This window comes from Portunus trituberculatus, chromosome 41, assembly GCF_017591435.1.
Source record: "Portunus trituberculatus isolate SZX2019 chromosome 41, ASM1759143v1, whole genome shotgun sequence".
Classification (NCBI taxonomy): Eukaryota; Metazoa; Arthropoda; class Malacostraca; order Decapoda; family Portunidae; genus Portunus; species Portunus trituberculatus.
In genome coordinates this window covers 33,595,938-33,622,791 of record NC_059295.1, presented here as the reverse complement: position 1 = coordinate 33,622,791, position 26,854 = coordinate 33,595,938, and the positions used below count along the sequence as shown (strand labels likewise).

The window sequence follows — 26,854 nt, the reverse complement described above, 5'->3', positions numbered from 1 at the left end:
CCAGCGCGGGGAAGCAAGGGTCACGACTTCATCCACGCCACACCTCCCCGCCACTCACAGTATTGACTTTAACTTGACAACCCTTGGAGCCTATTATCTCTTCCCCTCCTCCCCTTTTTTTTTAACTGCATTACATATTACTTACATGCATTACTAATTAGATGAATAAATGGAATATTAAAGGGTTTATTGTAAGCACAAATATATTCATAATAACCATGGCAAACACCAAAAGCCTACTACCAGCGACGAATCATGCAGGAACTGATAAAGAGCACAGATGGGCCTGGCAAGCCAACTGATAGTGAATGGTGGAAGTCGTATAACATCAAGCACGCCTTAGATAACATCAAGTCATCTTGGGATGAAGTGAAGACGTCTACCATGAATTTGGCGTGCCACTCACAGTACAGACTTTAATTTGACCACCCTTGGAGCCTATTATCTCTTCCCGTCCCCCCCTTTTTTAACTGCATTACATATTACTTACATGCATTACTAATTAGATGAATAAATAGAATATTAAAGGGTCTATTGTAAGCACAAATATATTCATAATAACCATGGCAAACACTAAAAGCCTACTACCAGTGACGAACCATGAAGCAACTCATAAAGGGCACAGATGGGCCTGGCAAGCCCACTATCAGGGAATGGTGGAAGTTGTATAACATTAAGCACGCCAGAGATAACACCAAGTCATGTTGGGACGAAGTGAAGACATCAACCATGAACTTAGCGTGGAATAAAGTATGGCCAGAATGCGCGCATAACTTCTCAGGCTTCGCTGAAGACGACATCAGTGTGATCAGAAATGACAGTAAATCTGTGCTATAGGGCTGGCTTCGATGAAGTTGATGATGATGATGTTCAAGATCTTTTGAAAAGCCATGATGAATCTCTCTCAAATGATGAACTTATAGAGCTAAAACAAGGCATCACAGGAGGCAGAAAAAGAGGGAAACGAGGAAGAAGAACCTGTGCGTGGCCTGGACATCAAAACTCTTAGAGAATGTCTTGGTGGTATCGAAAAAAGCTCTGGAAACCATGAAGGAACGTGACCCAAATCCTGCCAGGAGTAGCAAAGTGGCTCATGACGTAGAGAAAAGTGTCAAGATTTATCAAGAAATCTATGATGAAAAAACAAGAAAAACTAAACAGTCCTTCATCTACTCGTTCTTCAAGCCAGTCAGACATGCCGTCCCTATTACACCTGCTGATCCTGCTACAGCTGGCCCTTCCTCAATATCCTCTTTCTTCAAATCATTGAAACGTGCTGACCCTGCTACAGCTGGCCCTTCTACATCTGCTTCCGACAGTGCAGACGATGACATCTTATCCTTGTCTGCCCATTCGGCGGAAGATGAGTAAGGGCTGAAATCTCTACTGTCCCTTAGCCTCGGGAAGAACATCATCTGATAGGATACATGGCGATTGAAAGGTAAATAAAAACATTTTGCTTATTTCTTTTGTGCAGTACTTTACTTTTTTTTTATATATATATATTTTTCAATTATTATTTTCATGTATTTTAATTTCTGTAGGGGTGACTTTTGACATGCTGAAACGCATTCCTTATTATTACATGTTATAATGGTTTCGGTATACGGTAAATTTGGTATGCGGAAAGGTTTTCAGGGACGCATATGTACCGTATAACGAGGACTTACTGTATTGTGGATTTCTATAATTAGAATCTGGCAACTCTTATTAGTAATGGGATTCACATGACTTGGCCAACAAGCATAGTCCTGTAGAGGCAACCATGGGTGATACACACCAGTGCATTGCTCGAGGGGAGTACATGAGGTTTATGAACATCGCTGTGAGGGTTGGTCTCTCGCTCCCAGATCACTATCAGAATCACTACTGGAGTCTTCACTTTCTTCTGTCTCAATAAAAAAATCATTGTCTTCATTTTCATCACTGTCCTCAATATCATTACCGAGTAACACTGACATAACATCACTCGGAGTACCGTTTCCTCCCTCCAGGTCACTGGGATTGCCAGATGTTGCCTCAAAATGTGAAAAGATGACCTATTGTGAGTGAACATATGTCTCAAGGCTTAAGGAGGCAAGCAAAAAAAGATGCCAGATACCTCCACTTGCCCCAGGACCAATAATGAGGGGGAGAGATTCAAACGTTTAGCGCGGAAAATTCATGACTCCTGGAATTATCCCCGCCTCTCCACATGCTATGCTACAATCGTCCCGAAACGATCACTGTACATTAAGGGTTAAGCGATTGTGGATGGAGCTCAAAGGTGTCTCCAATACTTAGTACCAACCCTTAACCTCTTCACTCCAAGCAACAGAAAATGGCTCCCGGTGCCATATTTGGATGTGGAGATACCTGACTCAGGAAATAATGATTTTTCATAATAGGTGCATAAAATAAGAAATAAACCCACACAAATTTTAGACAAAAAAAAAAAAAAAAAATAAATAAATAAATAAAAATAAAAATCATAGTCTGCCTTCTCAAGGCCATTTTCTGAAGATGACAAATGACAGAAAACAAATTTTTATGGTAAACTAATCTATTGATATATATAAAAAAAAAAAAATTCCTGCATGGCACATCAGTACTTATCCTGATACAAGTGTGTCATACACTATTGTAATAATGATGAAAGTCAAGTATGCCATTGTACTACCATATATGATCTATATTCTGAGTGATCTCATACAGTATCCATGAAAGAAAACACACCATCTTAGTAGAAAGCAGCCATGTCGCAACATGCACGTCATTGGATATGTCATGAGCGCCCCAATGATGCATTATTTGTGTCATCGTGTTGAAGGGGTTAAATAAGGCATAAAATACTATACTGCCAGTATTTACCTGCCATTCAAAACATAAAATAATTTCACATACACCATGACGTGATGGGTTATCGTAGTGCATCCCTTATCATGTATACGCATATGTAACACCGCTGAAGGGGATTAAGAATAATTTACATACTTAGTCCATACACCTCCTCCTTACATACGATGCTTTTCTCACTCACATCCTCTTTTTTCTTTCTGCATCATATATTCTAGCACTTTTATTTCTCATAATATATCCTACTGCTTTTGCCACTTTCCTTCCAAATATACTACTCTCTCTTTTCCTAAACCAACCATGTTTACACAAGATGGAGGGATCATATACTACATTGACTTAACCAACAGCTGTTCATATATGCAAGTTTCTTTTGTAAGAATAAATGATTGCTTCAAAGTGCCATAAATAAATCAATTCAAGCATACTTGCTGATAATGCAATAAAACAACACAACAATCTGCAGGCATGACACCAATAAAATCAAGATTATTCACATGGAAATATCCTGTATGTATGGTGTATAACTGTACATACAGTATTACATATTTGTATTAAAAGAGAGAACATTCAGTAATCTAAAGGCAATTGTTATTCAATATGAAAAAATTTCTATGTAGTCCATGTTTTTTTTTTTTTTTTTTGGTATATTATTTTTGTAACAAAAATTAGATGGCTGATGGGAACTCTCTACTCATTTTTGTTTTCCCTTCCAGTAAGATTAACTGTTTTGCAACAGGAATAGGCAGTTATATAAACTTTTTTTAAGGTGTCCTTAGTAGGCTTATCTTATCCATAAAAAATAGATTGATAAAATAATAGATAAATAAATAAATATAATGGATTCTTTACAGCTACCTTAGAATTTATTAGTTGTCTAGATCATCTAACACCAATCACAATCATCAATCACTGAAAATATTCCATTACAAGAAATATAATCTCTTCATATCAGATGTCTAGTAACAAAAGAGACAAAAAGTCTTAAATTTCAAACTGCCTTTTGATGGTGTGGGCCAGTAAAAATCATGCCCATGAAATCTAAATACAGTACCCTCTCTAGTTTCATGACTGCTTTCTTCTGTGCAGCTGTGTGTTTTGTCATTCCATTCAAGATGTGATTCTGTGATGTGGCAGTGCAGCGCCATCACACTCTCATGCAATCTTTCTCCACATCTATAATAGTCTAATTTTCTTGAGAACTGTAAGACTATACATATTGAGTCCTACATTGAAACAGCCATCAATCACTGGCAATTCATCAGATTTCAACTAAAAGCATTTTTTCAATTTGTGAAAGTACTGTACCAGCAAAATAAAGCAGACATTTAATTATAAAAGCATGTGAGAGAGAGAGAGAGAGAGAGAGAGAGAGAGAGAGAGAGAGAGAGAGAGAGAGAGAGAGAGAGAGAGAGAGAGAGAGAGAGAGAGAGAGAGAGAGAGAGAACTGTTGGTGTATCAAGTACCTTTTTACATTCCCTATCATAAATCTGCACAGCATCAAGACACACTACAAGTAATATATTTAGTGCATGTGTTCACAGATAAAATGGAGTGGGAAATAAACAGGATTAATAAGCTTGGTGGTGGTGCACTTTACTGCTGCTGTGCACATGGCAGTAATGTAAATTACGTTGCAGGTGGTCTACGTCCACTGGTGCCAGTTATATGAGTATACTTGCATCAAAACACACTGAAGCCTGTTTGCAAAAAAATATATAGTGAGTATTTTTTCTTTAGTACGATACATGTTACTCAGCATACCCAAGATGGTGACACAGCAGTGGGGTAATGCTGCGTCCACTGCTACTGCTGCTGCTGCTGCTGCTGCTGATGCTGCTGATACTGCTGCTGATATGTGAACTAATACTGAAACATCTGATAATATACAGCTAGTTAAACCAAACCCTATGATAATCAGCAACTGATTAAATCAAACTTCACAGCAATCAGATATAAGAATGACCTCTTAAATCTTCTATAGAAACCTTTAAAGGAATACACTATCTCTTCCAGTATTCCATATGTCCAAAGTCTCTTCCAGAGATATGGTAAAAAGATAACATGAAAATCATTTAACAGCAATTGTGGAGTGGTAAACTTTGATTAATTAAATAGCTTGTTATTAGTAGCCTGTACATTGACTACAATAAAATTTCTTTAGGTACTTAAAAACACATTACATTTGTAGATTATGTCATAAGAAAAGTGACACTGCAATTCCAAAATTTTCAAACTAAAATAATCTACATATCGATGCCTCATGGATCTTAAGTCAGATTTGAGAGGTCAGGTCTCAAATGAGCTACTATTTGGATCGGAACTCAAGCCATGATTATAATAGAAAGACCATCTATAAGGTTGAAGGGTGATAAAAACAAATAGACAACTAGTTTGAGGAATGTTGCACAGCAAAAGCAACCCCATATAGGACTAACCCTGGTGAAGGACTGAGTGAGTCTCTTCGCCTCTGCAGATCATGTGGGGATAAGGATTCTCTACGATGAACACCATGGAAACCTATACGGCTTGAGGCACGGGAGGATCTTGAAGACAGTGATGTGTTATTACTCTTGATGGATCCTGACCTCAGTACTCCCTGTTGTAAAGGAAAATGACATTATATACATATATATATATATATATATATATATATATATATATATATATATATATATATATATATATATATATATATATATATATATATATATATATATATATATATATATATATATATATATATATATATATATATATATATATATATATATATATATATATATATATATATATATATATATATATATATATATATATATATATATATATATATATATATATATATATATATATATATATATATATATATATATATATATATATATATATATATATATATATATATAGAGAGAGAGAGAGAGAGAGAGAGAGAGAGAGAGAGAGAGAGAGAGAGAGAGAGAGAGAGAGAGAGAGAGAGAGAGAGAGAGAGAGAGAGAGAGAGAGAGAGAGAGAGAGAGAGAGATACCTCGAGATATGAGTTTAATTCATTCTGTGATGGAGCTCATATCTCAAAATCCTTGTATATATCTCAAAAAACATTTTTCCTTTGAAATGCACTAAAATACCATTAAACAGTTTCAGCCTCCCCAAAAAGAGTACTCCAATTTTTTTTTACGTGTTTTTTTGGATAAAAAAAAAAGGTATTTACAAATAATGATTATTTTATAGAAACATAATGAAACATAACAAAAGAGAATGTAAATAGATAAAGTACTTTTATCTCAGAGGGATGCATTCCACCACTATGTTAACCTACCGCATCCCCACCCTTTCTTGCTTCTGCCAATCAGCTGTAGAATACAAATATAGCACAAAAGACTGGCTGTTCTAATAATCACAAAAGAACTCATTGATGACCCTGTAAACATTACTAATAGAATAAATGAAGTTTTAAGTAGGCAAGAGAGAGAGAGAGAGAGAGAGAGAGAGAGAGAGAGAGAGAGAGAGAGAGAGAGAGAGAGAGAGAGAGAGAGAGAGAGAGAGAGAGAGAGAGAGAGAGAGAGAGAGAGAGAGAACTGTGCATGTATCTATCACGTATGACTTCACAGTAACAGACTGTTCTGTCTCTCCTCTTGAATATGCAATCAACCTTAAGAAGAGTGAATGGTTTGGCTGTGCTGATGTGAGGATCATATATATATATATATATATATATATATATATATATATATATATATATATATATATATATATATATATATATGTAACTTTTGCCTTTCTGTTGCTTTGTATTACATGTTCATTATGGCTGTGGATATGTGTGGTGTGAGTCAAATGATATTCTCTCTCTCTCAAATAGAGAGTGAGAGTTACCACATGTTCAATTTGGAAACCCTTAGCTACCATACAACCATGTAAATTGGTGGTGTCAGATATGGTTGTCAATGAGCCTTTGGTAGACAAATGCAGTTTTGACCATAACCAGCATTGGGGCTGTATGGGTTAAAGTGACCAAACTATCTTGAGATACTGTTTCATTATATCTACATCTCAACCTTCCACCTTCCACTACTGCTATGCATATAAGACTTAATATACACTTTTTTGTTCTTACCTTCCTATAAATTTATGAAATATAAATTGTGCATATCCGTGATCAAATGTAATGGTAACAAAATGTATATGCTAATGGAAAAAAAGTTGACATAAATGCAGTTATTGGATGATCCTCCTCACCTGAGGACGGTCATTCTGTTCTGCAGGGATGGAGCAGTACAGGGCCATGGCAGGACTGAGCCGATTGTTGAGGTCCCCACGTCCACTTGGCTCTAAGGTGGAGTGGGGCGACCCTTGAGGTGTGGCAGCAGTGTGAGTGATAATTGGTGGGTAGCCCAGTTGAGAGGTAGGGGTAGCCAGGATTGGTGTAAACCCTGCAGGTGTGGGTGGGATGTCACGACTGGTCGACTGAGGCTGGTGCAGCAATTTGCTCTCTGAAGAATGCAGTGTCAGATATAGGAATTTTCCATCATTAAACCAGAATTTTGTGATCTGAATATTTGAGGAATTTCTACCTCACTGTGCAATTTAACTCTGATTTACATAAAAAAAAGCATCTCTATAGTACAACAAGCAATTATGAAAAAACAAATCAATATTATCCCTGAAACCAAAATCAAGTAACAAACATCGTGACTCCAGAAGGTTTCTACTTGTTTTGCTCACTAAAGTAATATGAATACATATACAGTAAAACCTTCATAAGTTACAGTTCTTTGAAATAGAATTTTGTAACAAAGCATTCAGTAAAGAAAGATTTAAAAAAAATCATTCGATGGCGGTATCATAAGCTGAGTGACGTCAGACCAGACTTGGCCTATGTTATGCAATAATTAATATTGCTGAGGTTGTGATGTGACACTGAGAAGGGTTTCTGATTCTGGTTCTGGATCAACATTATGAGGTTCAGCCTTTCCAGCATCTGCCTGGTGTAGTCTTGTTAATGGTTTCTTTTTGTGGTATGATCTGCTCTCTGTTTCTCTGAAATAATTCTAAATTTTCATTGTACTTTTCTCTTTCCTTTGAAAAATGTGTTGTACTTATTTCTTTCATTGCTACACTGTTCAATATGCAATCCATCAGTAATTCATTCTTCATTTTCTGCATACAGTCTTTTGTGGTTTATCCACTTATTTCCTTCCTCTAGTCTTCCTCTCTTCCACTTTTCTTGTTATCAGTCTATTCCCTTTCTCATGAACCAAACTGTGGCAGGTAAATAAATTTTGGTTACCTGCAGTGGTCTGGTTCAGGAGAAAGACCACAGGAAGTAAGTGGATAAAACACAAAGAATAAAATTGGATTACTGGTAAACTCATCTTGAACAACATTAACATTGAAACAACAAAAGAAATGTTACATATCTTTTTAAGGAAAGAGAGAAAGTACAACAGAAATTAGGTGATACTTGAGAGGAACTAGAGCAGAACAGAAACAAAACCATAAACAAGACTGTATCATGTGTTCAGAGCAAGACACAAAGAGAGGTTCTAAAGAAAAGAAAGAAATGACACCATAGCCTATTGGAGAGGTTTCTGAGACATTTATCTTTTTAATGATATTTCACAAAGAAATTGAAATTATGATAAGTTGGTAAAGGCTGTTCTCCTTTTACGATGAATTATGAAGGTTTCATTGTATATATATATATATATATATATATATATATATATATATATATATATATATATATATATATATATATATATATATATATATATATATATATATATATATATATATATATATATATATATATATATATATATATATATATATATATATATATATATATATATAGTGGTACCTTGGAGTATGAATGCTTTTGAATACGAACAACTTGGATTACAAACAAAAAAATCATGTTTTTTTTGCATTGGAGGACGAACTAATTTGGAGTGCAAACAATAACAACCGCGATCAACAGATTGCGCACAACACTGCGCGATCAGGTGACTGCATGCTGGGGCACCACACTGCCTCAGTGCCTCAGGAGTGTTGTTTGCAGTTGTTTGGTTGTTGTTTTGTAGTGGCTGGGATAATAATATTAAGTGTTTTTAGATATTAAGATCATTGCCTAGCGTAGCAGCACACATGGTCATGAGACATACAGACAGATGTATGAAGATTCTAGAAGATCCAAGGGGAAGAGAGAGTATCCAGCTCATGAATTAAAAGCCTTAACCCTTATAGCCCGTCAGGCACGATCGTGGCTCTTACGATAGAGCATTCAGACATGATCTTGGCGCTTTTCAGAAGCCGCGTTCCTTTATGCCACATAGTTTGTTTATGCTTGAGGCTATTTGTCATATATCGAGGCCTGTCATTAGCTCATTGTTTTCAAGATGGTGGACACTTAGCCAATCATGTATCAGCTTTTACAAGGATATGTTTGTATAGGTGTGAGGGTGCCAAGTGTGAGGATGGTGAGAACACTTATGTCAGTATGCTGTATTTTATTATTTTTTATGTATTTCTTGGTAAGATATAAGATATACATGTATTTCCGTGGATAAGTAAGCAGTTCAGAAACATTATGATGCATGACAATATTGGAATTGTTATTGGTTTAGATAAGAGTGCGTAGTGCTGGCTTGATGGAGTCAGCTGAGGAGGATGTGTTGACGCTGGGTCATGGTCAAGACGGCCCCTGACCATGACGGTCCTCCACGGCACCACTGCATATATATATATATATATATATATATATATATATATATATATATATATATATATATATATATATATATATATATATATACCATATGGGTTTACAAATTTGCTAAACAAATAGTTCTCAGGTAAATGCAAGGTCCCTTATGCCTTTTGGAGACTCTACAAATACTGAATTTGCATGAATCATTGTAAAGTACAAAACATTTGCAATATGTGCAATGCATGCAGTTTGTGACTACATTTGTAGAAAACAAATACCTATAGTTTTCTGGAGTAGTATATAGTTTAAATACTACATCTATATATTCATTTATACATATATAGACATGTATTCTACCATACCCTATTGCACTTCTACCTTTACTTAGGGAAGGATTCTACAAATTCCATTAATCTATAATGCTTTACACAGTTCAGCATTTACTATGTTGTGTCATTGTTTTTTATATCACCAGCTATCTATCAAGTAATGCAATATAAAATGCAAAAATAAAAGAAAAATAAATAAAATAAAATAAAATAAAAATATGAAAATAAAAATGCTTGCACCAGACTGACTTCTGGTATTCAAATGACCCATACTCCTCAAGCACTGCCTCGAGTATCTCCTTTCTTTTTTCCATCTTTATCTGATGAAACTCTAATACTAACATATTTCTTAACCTCTATTAACATTTCGATATATTCCTCGCTTTCATGATTTTTGCAATAAAACTTATAATGCATACAACTTTTGCAATCTACTCTTCTATGTCTCTATTGGTCTTATTATGTTTACTAAGCACATGTTCCTAGATATTTAAACTCATTCATCTCTTTTCTTCTCTGTAATAACCAACTTACACATTCCTACAGTTCGTACACTAGCCCTGCAAGTTACCTTGGAGGGAGGGAGAGAGAGAGAGAGAGAGAGAGAGAGAGAGAGAGAGAGAGAGAGAGAGAGAGAGAGAGAGAGAGAGAGAGAGAGAGAGAAAAAAATACTCTCCTCTCCAAAAAAACATCGTCCCTTTTCAAACAATCTTTGTTAGTTTTCATCTCACGCACATCTTGTGGAATTGATAACTCACTAAAATATTAATTTTTCAGGTCAAAACCATACACATTTTCTGCTTTTGTTTTCAAAAACTCTTAAGTAAATCAAGTTTAATTAATGTGGATTGAGAGTGGATCCAAACTGCAACATTAATGATGACCTGAACAAATAGAGACTCAGTTTTAGTATGTCTATATGTATAAACAAAAGCTCCATTGGGAAGAGGTTAACCTCTGGAGAAAGCATCTCACGGGGAATTCATCCCAGCATCAGATTAACTTCTCGGTTTTTATAATGCTCCAAAGATGGTATGAGAGATGAACTCCAGTGAAAATATCAAAACAAGAATTATACCATAGCCTCTAAAAGAATACTCTCTGATGAGCTATGAGAAAAAAAGAAAAGTGTGTTTCAGTAAGGCAAAACTGAAACACTAAAAGGTTAGTTAATTGAAAGGGAAACCTACTTAGTAGCAAGACGGTCAAGGATAAACAAAATTCACTTGACTTTGGTGATGTTGTAACATATTACATTTCACATGCTTACCTTGTCCTGCCTGAGGTTCAATCCCCTGTTATGGGTCTCTCATAACCAATTTATCCCATCATCAAATTAAATTCTCAATATTTCCATGGGAGTCCCAAAGTGGAGCATGCCAGCTTAAACCAACAGTCTAGACTCAAACTAACAACTTGGATATCTCTACTAAAAGATAGAAAATAAGTTTTCATTAACCTTTCTCGATGTTACATTTGGGGTCATCGTCAAGCAGCTTTTGGCGTAAATGGTTCTCCTTCACTCGGTCTTCATTGCCTTTCAGTGTTCGATGATCATCATCAGGACCATCGAGGGTTGAGATTGACCGCTTCTTCTCATCCTGGTTTGCATGAATGTTATTTTAGTATCTTTCTGAGACTAACAACTAAAGCCTATAATCTACTGATTTCAAAATTGTTAGTCTGAGTGTGATGACAACTATCAAAAAGTGCTGAAATATTCAATAATGTTTATAGGAAAAAAAAAGGAGAGAAAAAAAAAGAAAAAAGAAAAAAACAATGATGATTTTATATGTGTGTGTGTGTGTGTGTGTGTGTGTGTGTGTGTGTATATATATATATATATATATATATATATATATATATATATATATATATATATATATATATATATATATATATATATATATATATATGGCATGAAATGTGCTGATAAAGTATTCTTTTAAATATACAGTATAATAGTGATTAAAAAAAAAAAAAAAAAAAAAAAAAAAAAAAATATATATATATATATATATATATATATATATATATATATATATATATATATATATATATATATATATATATATATATATATATATATTACTAGTTCAAGTGCTAAAAAATATTTCAGAGGCTATGTCAATGGATTCTTACTCTAAGTTAACATGTGATGAAAGTACTTTCTGGAAAGAAAAGCACATGAAAAAGTCAAACACAATAACACATTTCTGGAATACAATATTTATAGAAATGAAATACAAAATACAAATTATCATAAAGACATGAGGGTAGTCCTAATTTCTAGGTGCAACATGCTGCATTACTCTCTATACCATAGAAGGAAGAATGACAGAAAATTTAAGAGGCTAAGAAAGAGCAGCCCAAGACAAGGAATACAAAATCAACAAACACCATTCGTGCAAAACTATGCAGTACAATGCACAAGACATTTATGTAGATGCTGGACACATTCTAAACTTATAGAAGAGATTACTTTTTGTAGGTATATGAAAACCCTGTAAATAAAAGAATTAAACAAAACATTCACACATGAGTGAATAACATATTTTATTTGTCTTCAAATAAAAAAAAAAAAAATCACACATTCCAATTTGGATAATGACCAATAAATAGTTCACTTCCCAGATCCACTAAATGTACTTGTATCATGTTAGTACAAAAGTGTTCCTATGTAATACAGTATAGCAAGTAGAAAACTAATACTAATTCATAGGTAAAAAATAAAATATTTACAGCATATATGTATGCCCAGTGCTACATGTTAGTAATTATGTGATACCAGTGTGAGATTGGTGAGGCAGCATGGACATGCATGTGAGATTGGTGATGTAATACTCCCTTCATTCTTATGTACAGACAGTATTATTGGTAGATGTTACTACAGGTGGAGTGACGTGATAGGGCAGGGGTGCAGAAATCATTGTTGGGTACTGTGCTAATCTCTTACTACTGGGTCACTAATGATCACTTTCTTGTTTTTGTCAGTACACTTAACTTAAAATGTGTCTAATATGGTATTGCTTGTTTACAACTCCCTTCATTACAGTCTATTAGTAACATCCTTATAATGAAAATTATTCAGGTACATATGAAGTACACTTTCACATACACATCTTGCATTGGTCTTTTTGCCAGTAGGCACTAAAAGGATTTTTCACATCACAAACACACAAATGAACTTAACAGAATAATGATTTTCAACACAAAAAAAACAGATATGTATCTGCAACATTTATGTACATGTATATATGCATGTTTTAGGACAACACATAAACAATACATAAGACACATATATGAAAATTTGTGAGGCTAAGGCTTAGGTAACCTGGCTAGTGGTTTTCCATGCTCAGCAAACCTGTTAAATTAGCAACAACAACAAATGTATTTTGTAGAACTCAACACCAGTGGATGTATAGTTTAGTTACAGCTTCTGTAAGAGAGAATGACAAGCTCTACAGCATAAGAATAGTAGCATTTAAGACAACAAATTTCATTGCATATCCATTTCTGTCATGTATGCATTAATATTATTGCCTGGACAACTTCTACAAATCTAAAAAGCATTACACACCTGTATTTCTTCTTTACATGTAATGTAGCACATAAGTGGAAACGTACAGAAAATCATGGAATGTACGTATAATCTGATTCAGTAAATATATAAAATAACTTGATTTCACATGATTATATCAAACAGAAGCATAAAAATTCATAAAGCTTACAACTGAAGATATCTTTAATGCATGGCAACTTTTCAAAACATACATTTTGTGATGCTTGTCATTCCACTAAACTGAAAATAAACATCCACTGCAATCTAGTTACATATATGTAATCATTATCATGTAGTCATGGTTTCACCATTCATGAATTCACATGTTCATGTGAAAAGGACAGTGATATCTCAGCAAGATATACAGTAACATCTCAAGATTCTTACTTGCTTTCTTCCAAAGGCATAGTAGTGGTGAACTTGACAATAAAATTCAGGGTACTGAAAACACACGAAAAATGCTCATCTATTCCAGCCACATGCCTCAGAATTATGTGAATGTGTGTGTTTTGTCCTCCCATCTTGTGTGACATGGCAGTGCAGTGCCACCATGCATATCCAAAACAGTGTAAATACTTTTTAACACTGACAATAAGCATAAACATATAGGATATATTCTTTCATGTTAAAATATGAAGAAGATAAGAGACCATTTTGGTTTCTTTCTTCAAACATAATATATATATATATATATATATATATATATATATATATATATATATATATATATATATATATATATATATATATATATTATTAATGGTAAGAGCAAAGAGTCTTGTGATATTTTTGCTGAGTGAACTGCATCTTACAATTAGTGATGTAAATAATCATATGTTCCAAACTTCAAAATACCTATAAAATCTTAGAGACCTTTTCTTGCTCCTCAAATTCTCATTCCTGTTTGTTCTTGCATAAACAATACATAATTGGCTTACAACTTGCAATTAATATCTGACTATTGAGTTCCATATACCTCATCCACATTAATCAGTCTGGTTTAATATTAATAACCCATGAGAAGAGAAGAAAATGTAAATTTGGCAACATTTCCTACTATTCATACAACTTTGAAGATAAAATTTACATGTTTATCCTTCTGTCTGTCTGATATTTTTGTAGAAATGGGAGAAAATCTGAGGTAAGACCATCAACATTTAGAACTTATTAATTAATATCCAATCTTGAACATTACAAAATTTTCAAACATTCCAACTCCTTTAAGCCAAAAGGCAGAGCACAGCCAAACTATAGACTTGCACTCGGGATGTGCCCTTTTAAATTCTATGAACAGCAAAAGAGCAGTGTAATTTCTGCTGTTTTATTATGAGGTATTTCATGCAGCATTGAGTTCTACAGGTTTTACCTAATCTTATCATGTTTTTTTTATCTATTGTGATCTACTCCACATTTCTTAATAAAATCCCTTCCTAAAAAATCTCTAAAAGAACAGTTACTCTTAATATTTGCTTATATTTTCTTCCATTACTTTTATATTTCAAATGAATAAAAAAACTAACCATAAAATAGTAAGTGCTCTACTTGTGCAGCACAATGAGCTAGTAGCACCACATAATCCTTAGTCTTAAAAAATGAAGTTCTTTTCTGGGTGACAATTTGAAGTCATTGCTGAAACCTTCATGCGTCATGAACTGCTCAGTGACAGTACTTGTGTGTTGTAACAAAATGTGCAAACATATCCATAACCAGACTAGCTGTTAGGTATCTTGTCTTTCAAATCTAGACCTAATCCAGTCATGTCTACCTCCTGTACATACCTAAAATAGATTAATTTCTCAGTTTCATTATGGATAAAAATAATTAATTGATTATTTGTGAGAGTAGTGGCATGGGAGTGGGATGATATTGTGGTTTTATAAAAGAGGGCATAATGAACCCTAGTTTAATTTCATGATGCTATGGTATAGATGAGTCTTATAAGAAATGAGTCCTTCCAACAAGGCCCTAGAGTCAGTCAGAATCATGGAGCTGGAGTCACACTTAGAAGGAATTGGGTGCTGTGTGTGTGTGTGTGTGTATTTACCTAATTGTATTTACCTAATTGTAACATACGGGAAAAGAGCTATGCTCGTGTTGTCCCGTCTCCATATCTATTAATGTCCAGCTTTTTCTTAAAATCATGAATATTCCTTGCGTTGACCACTTCCACGTCTAAACTATTCCATGCTTCCACCCTTCTATGAGGGAAGCTATATTTTTTCACATCTCTCCTATAAGTGGCCATTTTAGTTTTTCCCATGCCCTCTCGACATTCTTCCATTCCACATACACAGATCTTCCCTATCCATTTTTTCCATGCCAATCATCACTCTGTATATTGCTATCAGGTCTCCCCTTTCTCTTCTGTTTTCCAGGGTTGGAAGTTGCATTCTTTTCAGTCTGTCTTCATAAGTCAAATCTCTTAAGTCAGGCACCATTTTGTTGCAGCCCTCTGTACTTTCTCTAGTTTCCTTATGTGTTTCTTTAAGTTCGAGCCCACTGTATTGTTGCATATTCAAGCCTCGGTCTTATCATTGCAGTAATTATTTTCTTCATCATTTCTTCATCTAGATATACGAACGCCACTCTTATGTTCCTCAATAAGTTCAATACTTCTCCAATTATTTTGTTTATATGTCTCTCTGGCGATAGGTCATTGGTAATTGTCACCCCAAGGTCTTTTTCTTCATGACTGGTTTTATGTCTTCATTTCCTATCTTGTACATACTCCTGATTCTTCTTTCACTCTTGCCAAACTCTATTTTCTTGCATTTTGTCGTGTTGAACTCCATTTGCCATGTACAGCTCCATTTCCATATTCTGTCCAAGTCTTCCTGGAGTAGTTCGCAATCTTTGTCACATCTCACTTTTCTTAACAATTTTGCATCGCCTGCAAATAGGCTCACATAACTGGACACCCCATCCACCATGTCATTTATGTAGACTGCGAACATTACTGGTGCCAACACTGATCCCTGTGGAACTCCACTCTCCACCAATCCCCATTCTGATGGTCTGTCCTTAATTATTGTTCTCATTTCTCTTCCTACCAAAAGTCTTCCATCCATTTTAGTAAACTGCCATGCACTCCTCCTACCATTTCAAGTTTCCAGATCAGTCTCTGGTGTGGTACCTTATCAAAGGCCTTTTTTAAATCCAGATATATTCCATCAGCCCAACCATCTCTTTCCTGTATTACATCTATCACCCTCGAATAGTAACATATCAGGTTTGTCGTGCATGAACGCCCTTTCTAAAACCAAATTGACACTCACAAAGTATGTCATTTTCTCCAAGAAGTCTGTCCATCTATTCTTCACCACCCTCTCACACATCTTAGCTACCACACTTGTAAGTGACACTGGTCTATAGTTCAATGGGTCTCTCTTGTTACCTGATTTATAGATTGGGACAATGTTAGCTCTTTTCCAGTCTTGGGGCACTACACCTTCCCTTAATGAGGCATCAATTACTTCACAAACTTTTTCTGCCAATTGCTCCCTGCATTCTCTTAAAATCCATCCTGATACCCCATCAGGTCCCACAGCTTTTCTCACTTCTAAACTCCCCATCATGTTCTTGATCTCCTCCACAGTTACTTGAAACTCCTTCATAATCCCTTTCTGTTCCATTACCAGTGGTTTGTCAAAAGCAGTCTCCTTTGTGAATACCTTCCGAAAGCATCCATTCATAGCCTCTGCCATTTCCCTGGGATCTTCACTGTATACTCCATTTACTTCTAAACTTTCAATACTTTCTCTATTTTTGATGTTGTTGTTCACATGTCTGTAAAAAAGCCTTGGTTGGTCTTTACATTTATCAATTATATCCTTTTCTTGTTTCTTTCTTTCTTCTCTTCTAATCAACACATATTCATTTCTTGCTCTTTTGTAACTTTCCCACTGCTTAATCCGTCTTTTCCTTCTCCACCTCTTCCATGCATCCTCTTTTCTTGTTCTAGCCTTTTCACATCTATCGTTAAACCAGTCCTGCTTTCCAACTTCTATGTTGTCTTATTGGTACAAATTTTTCTCACCTTCTTTGTATATTTTTATAAATTCCTTCCACTTTTCATTTGCTCCTTAGCACTCTTGAATTTCATCCAATTTGTCTCTTGAAAGAATTTCTTTAGGTTTCCAAAATCTGTCTTGGCATAATTCCATCTTCCCACTTTATATTCTTCATTTCTTCTAGATTTCTCTTCGTCTATCACCTTGAACTCCAAAACTGCATGATCACTCTTTGCTAAAGGGCACTCCACCCTCATCTCCTCAATGACCATTGGCTCTGTACTAAAGACCAAGTCCAGTCTTGACGATGCTCCCTCTCCTCCAAACCTAGTATCTTCTTTGACCCACTGAGTTAACACATTTTCCATTGCCAGTGTCAATAGTGTATTTCCCCATGTTGTCTCTGATCCTTCCATTGACCAGTCCTCCCAACACACCTCTTGTGTGTGTGTGTGTGTGTGTGTGTGTGTGTGTGTGTGTGTGTGTGTTTACCTATTTGTGTATTACAGGGCAGCCAAGCTCTCTCTGTGTCCTGTCTCCTTGTCCACTCCTGTCATATCTCTCTTTCATCTGATTGACACACACCGTCAACGACATCACTGCTCAGTTTATTCCACTTATCAATACTACAATGCAAACTGTATTTTCTCACGTCATTTAGACAGATGTCTTTTATTTTTTTTCCATGTCCTCAGATGATTACTTGTGATCACCTTTATCAACTCTCTGTCCAATATGTCAATCTTGTTCACCAATTTATATATAGTTATCATGTCTCCACTTGTTCTTCTCTCTTCTAATGTGGTCAGCCCCAGTTTCCTCAGTCTTTCCTCATAGTCTAACTCCCTGAGTCCTGGTACCATCCTTGTTGCCAGCCTCTGTACCATTTCCACCTTCTTCACATTTTTCTTCATATGCGGTGACCAGACACAAGCTGCATATTCTAACTGGGGTCTTATTAAGGTGCATAATATTTTCTTCATCATTCCTTCATCTAGGTAGTGGAATGCAAGGCCAATATTTTGAAGCATGTTATATGTTTTCAAAAATATCTTGTTAATGTGTTTCTCTGGTGACAAAGTGTTTTGCACGGTCACTCCAAAGTCTTTCTCCTCATTGGTCTCTTTAATTTTCTCATCACCCAGCCTGTAATCCCTGTTTGGTCTGTATCTACTTCTTCCCATTTTCATAACATGGCTCTTGTCTATATTAAATTCCATTTACCACTCTTTACTCCACTCATATATTTTATCAAGATCTTCCTGTAACTTGTTACAATCTTCCACATTCTTTACTCTTCTCATAATTTTAGTATCGTCTGCAAACATGTTCATGTAACTGTCAATTCCTACTGGCATATCATTAACATAAATCAAAAACATGATGGGACCAAACACTGACCCTTGTGGAACTCCACTGGTTACCTTCTTCCACTCGGACTTTCTTCCTCTCACCACTGTTCTCATTTCTCTTCCCACTAAGTAATTTTCCATCCATTTTGCTAGTTTATCATTTACTCCTCCAATCTTCTTTAGTTTCCACATCAGTCTATTGTGTGGTACTTTATCAAAGGCCTTTCTCAAGTCCAGGTAGATAGCATCCACCCATCCCTCTCTATGTTGTAGTATGTCAGTCACTCTTGAATAAAACATAATAAATTGGATACGCACGATCTTCCTTTTCTGAAACCAAACTGTCTTTCACTCAGAATGTTTTCACTTTCTAGATACTCACTCCACTTAGCTTTAATTACTTCTTCACATACCTTGCACAATATACTAGTCAACGATACTGGTCTATAATTTAGCGGTTCCATTCTACTACCATTCTTATATATAGGCACAATGTCAGCTCTTTTCCACTCTTTCGGGACTATTCCTGTTCGTATGGAGGTTTCCACAATATCAAATACGGGTTCAACAATTGATCCTTACATTCTTTTAGCAACCTCCCAGATATGCCATCAGGCCCCATTGATTTATTAATATCCAAATTGCTTATAATTTTCCTTACATCTTTCTTAGTAACCATGATGTCCTGCATTTGGTTTATTTCCGTAGGCCTTTCTCCATAAATGCTCCTCCTTTGTAAACACTTTGCAAAAGTTGTCTTTCAAAATTTCAGCTATATCTCTAGCATCTTCATATACTTCCTCCCCTTTTTTTACCTTTTCTATTGCCTCCCTTATATTTAGTTTTCCATTTATGAATTTGTAAAACATTTTGGGTCACTATCACAGTTTTCCACCACCCTCTGTTCATATTCCTTTTGTGCTGTTCTCCTTACTTCAACATATCTATTCCTTGCTGTTTTGTAAACTTCTCTTGATAATACATCACTGTTTTTCTTAAGTTTCTTCCATGCCTTTTCTTTGTTCTTTTTGCTTCTTCACAATTTCTATTAAACCACTGTTTATTATTTAAAGTCCTCTTTCTGTGATATGGCACAAACTTTTCACAGCAGAGTTATATAAATCCATAAATTTATTGTATTTCAATTGCATATCCCTTTCCTGGTATACCACGGACCAGTCAATTTCATTAAAGAACTCCCTTATATGGTTATAATTTGCCCTAACATAATTTAATTTTTCCTCCTCATTCCACAATCTTATTCGTGCTTAATTCGTATCCAGCTCAAAGCTTAGGACATCATGATCGCTTCTCCCAAGAGACATTCATGTTCAATTTCCTCTTTAGAGATGCCCTGGTAAATACCAAATCCAACCTTGCTGCAACATCTTGTCCCCTGCACCTTGTTGGTGATCTCACCCACTGTGTCATCAAGTTATTTGTTGCTGCATTTAACAATTCCTCTGCCCACTCACCACCGTTCACCACTTCGTAGTCCTCCCACACTATTTCTTTACAATTAAAGTCCCCAACTATCATCACTCTATTCTTTCTGATGAGTTCTTGCTTCATTCTGTCTAGAGTATTTACCATTTGATACTGTTTATATTCCCAAGCACTCGTTCTGGGTGGTATGTATACTGTTATAATATTAATGTCCCTCTTACCATCTGTTATAAGCATACTTATCACTTCCTCATTTCTCTTACTATAGTTCACCTCCTTCACTATCAGATCTTCCTTAGTAAGAACCATTATGCCTCCACCTCCTTTATTTTTTCTATCATTTCTTCATACTTTGTAGTGTTTTACAACAAACCAATCTAGCTTTGTTTCCACCACACACATTATGTCGGGTTCACTATTTCTTAGGTAGTCCATACATTCTAGCCTTTTAGACAGAAATCCATCTATATTCATGTAAGTCACTTGTATTCCATTCCTAGTCTCTTTCTTCCATGTAATGTCTATTCCGTCTGTTTTATCCACCACTTCTTTAGCCTCCCATTTCTCATCCTCCAAAAAAACTTGGTCTTTTCCTCCTCTGTTCTTTCGTCATTCCTCTCTCTCACTTCAGTTACAAGCGCTTTCATTTTCATTCATTCATCCTGTGACAAATTTCTTCTTATGTAAATTGTTTTTGTTTCCTCAGAGTCCTTAAGTTTCCAAGCCCTCCTCAGTAAGGCCTCAGCTGCCACCTGAGACTTTAATTTCAATTTTAATGGTCTATTCTTGCCTTCCTCAAAAGCTCCTGATCTCACACTTTCTTCTACCTCAGCATATAGGTCCTCTTCCTCTACTGAGATCTTATTCAGTAAAGACTTAATCCTGTCATTTTCCTTATCCCTCCTATCCTGCCAGTTCCTGTTAGTTTCCTGTTATGATCATGCATTTTTTCTTTTCAGCAATATCTCTCACCACATACTCATTTTCCTTTAGTGCCTTTACCATTTCCCTCTGCGTAATCACTTTATTTTCCTCCTCCTGCTTTTTCACTATCTCCCTAAAGGACCTTTGTACCTCCTGATGTTCATGGTTTACTTCTTTCATCCTGGCATCAATTAGGTTAAGGCATTCTTCCTTCCTCAAGTCCCCTTCGGATATTTTCTTCTCCATTTCTAGGAGTTTAGCCTTCATCTCTTCACATTGTTTCCTTAGTTGTTGGTTTTCTTTCTCCATTTCTACTTTTTCCCTCAATAGCTCTTTGTTCTCTATCGTTAACAAATAGATCTCTTTTTGAAGAATCTTCTCCACTATGACTCTATTCAGTTTTTCTTCTATGGATAAAATGTTTAGAAACTTACTTTCTAATGCCTGAATTCTTGTATCCATATCTAATTTCTTCAGTCCTCTTGGAGTAGTTACCTTCAAAGTCTCTTGTCTTTCGCCATGATTGTTATCGTCAGCTGATTACGGCCAAAACAATCACAGACACATCTCCTCAGGACCACTCTCCATATCTCACTCACTTCTACACTATGCAGAAGTAGGACATTAATGGACATTAACACATACCCACCTGTAACACCATAGGTATTTCTCCTCTTCTGTGTGTGTGTGTGTGTGTGTGTGTGTGTGTGTGTGTATTTACCTAATTGTAACATACGGAAAAGAGCTATGCTCGTGTTGTCCCGTCTCCATATCTATTAATGTCCAGCTTTTCTTAAAATCATGAATATTCCTTGCGTTGACCACTTCCACGTCTAAACTATTCCATGCTTCCACCCTTCTATGAGGGAAGCTATATTTTTCACATCTCTCCTATAAGTGGCCATTTTAGTTTTTCCCATGCCCTCTCGACATTCTTTCATTCCACATACACAGATCTTCCCTATCCATTTTTCCATGCCAATCATCACTCTGTATATTGCTATCAGGTCTCCCCTTTCTCTTCTGTTTTCCAGGGTCGGAAGTTGCATTCTTTTCAGTCTGTCTTCATAAGTCAAATCTCTTAAGTCAGGCACCATTTTGTTGCAGCCCTCTGTACTTTCTCTAGTTTCCTTATGTGTTTCTTTAAGTTCGAGCCCACTGTATTGTTGCATATTCAAGCCTCGGTCTTATCATTGCAGTAATTATTTTCTTCATCATTTCTTCATCTAAATATCGAACGCCACTCTTATGTTCCTCAATAAGTTCAATACTTCTCCAATTATTTTGTTTATATGTCTCTCTGGCGATAGGTCATTGGTAATTGTCACCCCAAGGTCTTTTTCTTCATGACTGGTTTTATGTCTTCATTTCCTATCTTGTACATACTCCTGATTCTTCTTTCACTCTTGCCAAACTCTATTTTCTTGCATTTTGTCGTGTTGAACTCCATTTGCCATGTACAGCTCCATTTCCATATTCTGTCCAAGTCTTCCTGGAGTAGTTCGCAATCTTTGTCACATCTCACTTTTCTTAACAATTTTGCATCGTCTGCAAATAGGCTCACATAACTGGACACCCCATCCACCATGTCATTTATGTAGACCGCGAACATTACTGGTGCCAACACTGATCCTGTGGAACTCCACTCTCCATATGTTCCTCAATAAGTTCAATACTTCTCCAATTATTTTGTTTATATGTCTCTGGCGATAGGTCATTGGTAATTGTCACCCCAAGGTCTTTTTCTTCATGACTGGTTTTATGTCTTCATTTCCTATCTTGTACATACTCCTGATTCTTCTTTCACTCTTGCCAAACTCTATTTTCTTGCATTTTGTCGTGTTGAACTCCATTTGCCATGTACAGCTCCATTTCCATATTCTGTCCAAGTCTTCCTGGAGTAGTTCGCAATCTTTGTCACATCTCACTTTTCTTAACAATTTTGCATCGCCTGCAAATAGGCTCACATAACTGGACACCCCATCCACCATGTCATTTATGTAGACCGCGAACATTACTGGTGCCAACACTGATCCCTGTGGAACTCCACTTCCACCAATCCCCATTCTGATGGTCTGTCCTTAATTATTGTTCTCATTTCTCTTCCTACCAAAAAGTCTTCCATCCATTTTAGTAAACTGCCATGCACTCCTCCTACCATTTCAAGTTTCCAGATCAGTCTCCGGTGTGGTACCTTATCAAAGGCCTTTTTTAAATCCAGATATATTCCATCAGCCCAACCATCTCTTTCCTGTATTACATCTATCACCCTCGAATAGTAACATATCAGGTTTGTCGTGCATGAACGCCCTTTTCTAAAACCAAATTGACACTCACAAAGTATGTCATTTTTCTCCAAGAAGTCTGTCCATCTATTCTTCACCAGTGTGTGTGTGTGTGTGTGTGTGTGTGTGTGTGTGTGTGTGTGTGTGTGTGTGTGTGTGTGTATTTACCTAATTGTATTTACCTAATTGTAACATACGGGAAAAGAGCTATGCTCGTGTTGTCCCGTCTCCATATCTATTAATGTCCAGCTTTTTCTTAAAATCATGAATATTCCTTGCGTTGACCACTTCCACGTCTAAACTATTCCATGCTTCCACCCTTCTATGAGGGAAGCTATATTTTTCACATCTCTCCTATAAGTGGCCATTTTAGTTTTTCCCATGCCCTCTCGACATTCTTCCATTCCACATACACAGATCTTCCCTATCCATTTTTCCATGCCAATCATCACTCTGTATATTGCTATCAGGTCTCCCTTTCTTCTGTTTTCCAGGGTTGGAAGTTGCATTCTTTTCAGTCTGTCTTCATAAGTCAAATCTCTTAAGTCAGGCACCATTTTGTTGCAGCCCTCTGTACTTTCTCTAGTTTCCTTATGTGTTTCTTTAAGTTCGAGCCCACTGTATTGTTGCATATTCAAGCCTCGGTCTTATCATTGCAGTAATTATTTTCTTCATCATTTCTTCATCTAGATATACGAACGCCACTCTTATGTTCCTCAATAAGTTCAATACTTCTCCAATTATTTTGTTTATATGTCTCTCTGGCGATAGGTCATTGGTAATTGTCACCCCAAGGTCTTTTTCTTCATGACTGGTTTTATGTCTTCATTTCCTATCTTGTACATACTCCTGATTCTTCTTTCACTCTTGCCAAACTCTATTTTCTTGCATTTTGTCGTGTTGAACTCCATTTGCCATGTACAGCTCCATTTCCATATTCTGTCCAAGTCTTCCTGGAGTAGTTCGCAATCTTTGTCACATCTCACTTTTCTTAACAATTTTGCATCGCCTGCAAATAGGCTCACATAACTGGACACCCCATCCACCATGTCATTTATGTAGACTGCGAACATTACTGGTGCCAACACTGATCCCTGTGGAACTCCACTCTCCACCAATCCCCATTCTGATGGTCTGTCCTTAATTATTGTTCTCATTTCTCTTCCTACCAAAAGTCTTCCATCCATTTTAGTAAACTGCCATGCACTCCTCCTACCATTTCAAGTTTCCAGATCAGTCTCTGGTGTGGTACCTTATCAAAGGCCTTTTTTAAATCCAGATATATTCCATCAGCCCAACCATCTCTTTCCTGTATTACATCTATCACCCTCGAATAGTAACATATCAGGTTTGTCGTGCATGAACGCCCTTTCCTAAAACCAAATTGACACTCACAAAGTATGTCATTTTTCTCCAAGAAGTCTGTCCATCTATTCTTCACCACCCTCTCACACATCTTAGCTACCACACTTGTAAGTGACACTGGTCTATAGTTCAATGGGTCTCTCTTGTTACCTGATTTATAGATTGGGACAATGTTAGCTCTTTTCCAGTCTTGGGGCACTACACCTTCCCTTAATGAGGCATCAATTACTTCACAAACTTTTTCTGCCAATTGCTCCCTGCATTCTCTTAAAATCCATCCTGATACCCCATCAGGTCCCACAGCTTTTCTCACTTCTAAACTCCCCATCATGTTCTTGATCTCCTCCACCGTTACTTGAAACTCCTTCATAATCCCTTTCTGTTCCATTACCAGTGGTTTGTCAAAAGCAGTCTCCTTTGTGAATACCTTCCGAAAGCATCCATTCATAGCCTCTGCCATTTCCTGGGATCTTCACTGTATACCCATTTACTTCTAAACTTTCAATATTTTTCTATTTTTGATGTTGTTGTTCACATGTCTGTAAAAAAGCCTTGGTTGGTCTTTACATTTATCAATTATATCCTTTTCTTGTTTCTTTCTTTCTTCTCTTCTAATCAACACATATTCATTTCTTGCTCTTTTGTAACTTTCCCACTGCTTAATCCGTCTTTTCCTTCTCCACCTCTTCCATGCATCCTCTTTTCTTGTTCTAGCCTTTTCACATCTATCGTTAAACCAGTCCTGCTTTCCAACTTCTCTATGTTGTCTTATTGGTACAAATTTTTTCTCACCTTCTTTGTATATTTTTATAAATTCCTTCCACTTTTCATTTGCTCCCTTAGCACTCTTGAATTTCATCCAATTTGTCTCTTGAAAGAATTTCTTTAGGTTTCCAAAATCTGTCTTGGCATAATTCCATCTTCCCACTTTATATTCTTCATTTCTTCTAGATTTCTCTTCGTCTATCACCTTGAACTCCAAAACTGCATGATCACTCTTTGCTAAAGGGCACTCCACCCTCATCTCCTCTTGTGTGTGTGTGTGTGTGTGTGTGTGTGTGTGCCTGTTTTAAATGTTTTTTTTCTTTGAGTACACTTGGCATGTCTTGAGATATTCAAGCACAGTTTTAAAAAATGTTTAAAAGAATATTTTGCTGAGAGATCAAAGCTAGTCTGATACACAAGAAATCAAGGACTTGGAGTCAGGTGTTTTGATTACCTATGCTGCAGCCCTGCCTTCCAAGAGATAAAGACTGCAGATGGTACAGTGGTTTCCTAGTGTTCATTATGCTAAGCTTTGCAAAGACCAAAATCATGCTTCCCAGAGACATGCCTTGGATACCTATGCTACCACATTAAATTACTGAAACACTAGAAGTTAATCTAGAAGGAGGAAGACAATTATGTTATGTTGTGACAGAACGCTCAAACACAAGCCAAAGATAGACTGTTTGTGAGGTACCTTAAGGTCCCATCAGTCAAGGCTTGTCCTTCTGGCCTTTAAGATCCAGGTTTGATCCCTGCTCATGCCTTCCTCCTGCATTTATAACAAATTTATTTCTCACTGTTTCATAATGAAGTATGTTCTTTTTCATTCAATCATGACAAACTGTTTTTCCTATTTGTTCCTCATGAAAATTTATATTGAGCAATAACCCTCATCAAGGATATTTGTTGTGGATGAATTTTCAAAAGCTAAAAAGAAAAAAATAGAATAAATTAATAAATAAATAATAATAATAATAATAATAATAATAATAATAATAATAATAAATATATAAATAAAAAAATAATAATTGTTTGTCATAATCACAATTTCACCATTATTAATTCAGAAAGTATTTTGTGTACCATAAATCTCACCTGTGTATAAAAAACATTTAAAAATTCAGTGCCATTCATGTCATTCACTTAGTGTTAAGTTCTGAAAGGTGCTAAAATATATATTTTACAATATTCAAAATAGAGAATAAGTTCATACTGCATAATTACTGCCAAGCCAGTACCCAAGCCTTACAATGATAGTGAAAATTT

General features: G+C 35.9%; 1 protein-coding gene across 20 annotated transcripts in view; it reads right to left on the bottom strand.

The window, feature by feature from the left end:
• LOC123517066 (voltage-dependent T-type calcium channel subunit alpha-1I-like) overlaps positions 1 to 26,854 on the bottom strand; it is a 467,781-nt gene that overhangs the window by 66,644 nt on the left and 374,283 nt on the right. For 15 of the 20 annotated variants that reach the window (XM_045276900.1, XM_045276894.1, XM_045276898.1 and 12 more), the window contains 4 exons: positions 11,336 to 11,477; positions 7,075 to 7,328; positions 5,274 to 5,434; positions 4,600 to 4,713 (listed from right to left, as the gene is read on the bottom strand). In XM_045276900.1, the coding sequence (XP_045132835.1) occupies positions 4,600 to 4,713; positions 5,274 to 5,434; positions 7,075 to 7,328; positions 11,336 to 11,477 (671 nt within the window). The remainder of the gene's footprint in view (positions 1 to 4,599; positions 4,714 to 5,273; positions 5,435 to 7,074; positions 7,329 to 11,335; positions 11,478 to 26,854) is intronic. The other 5 variants (XM_045276905.1, XM_045276910.1, XM_045276908.1 and 2 more) reach the window with 2 other exon arrangements.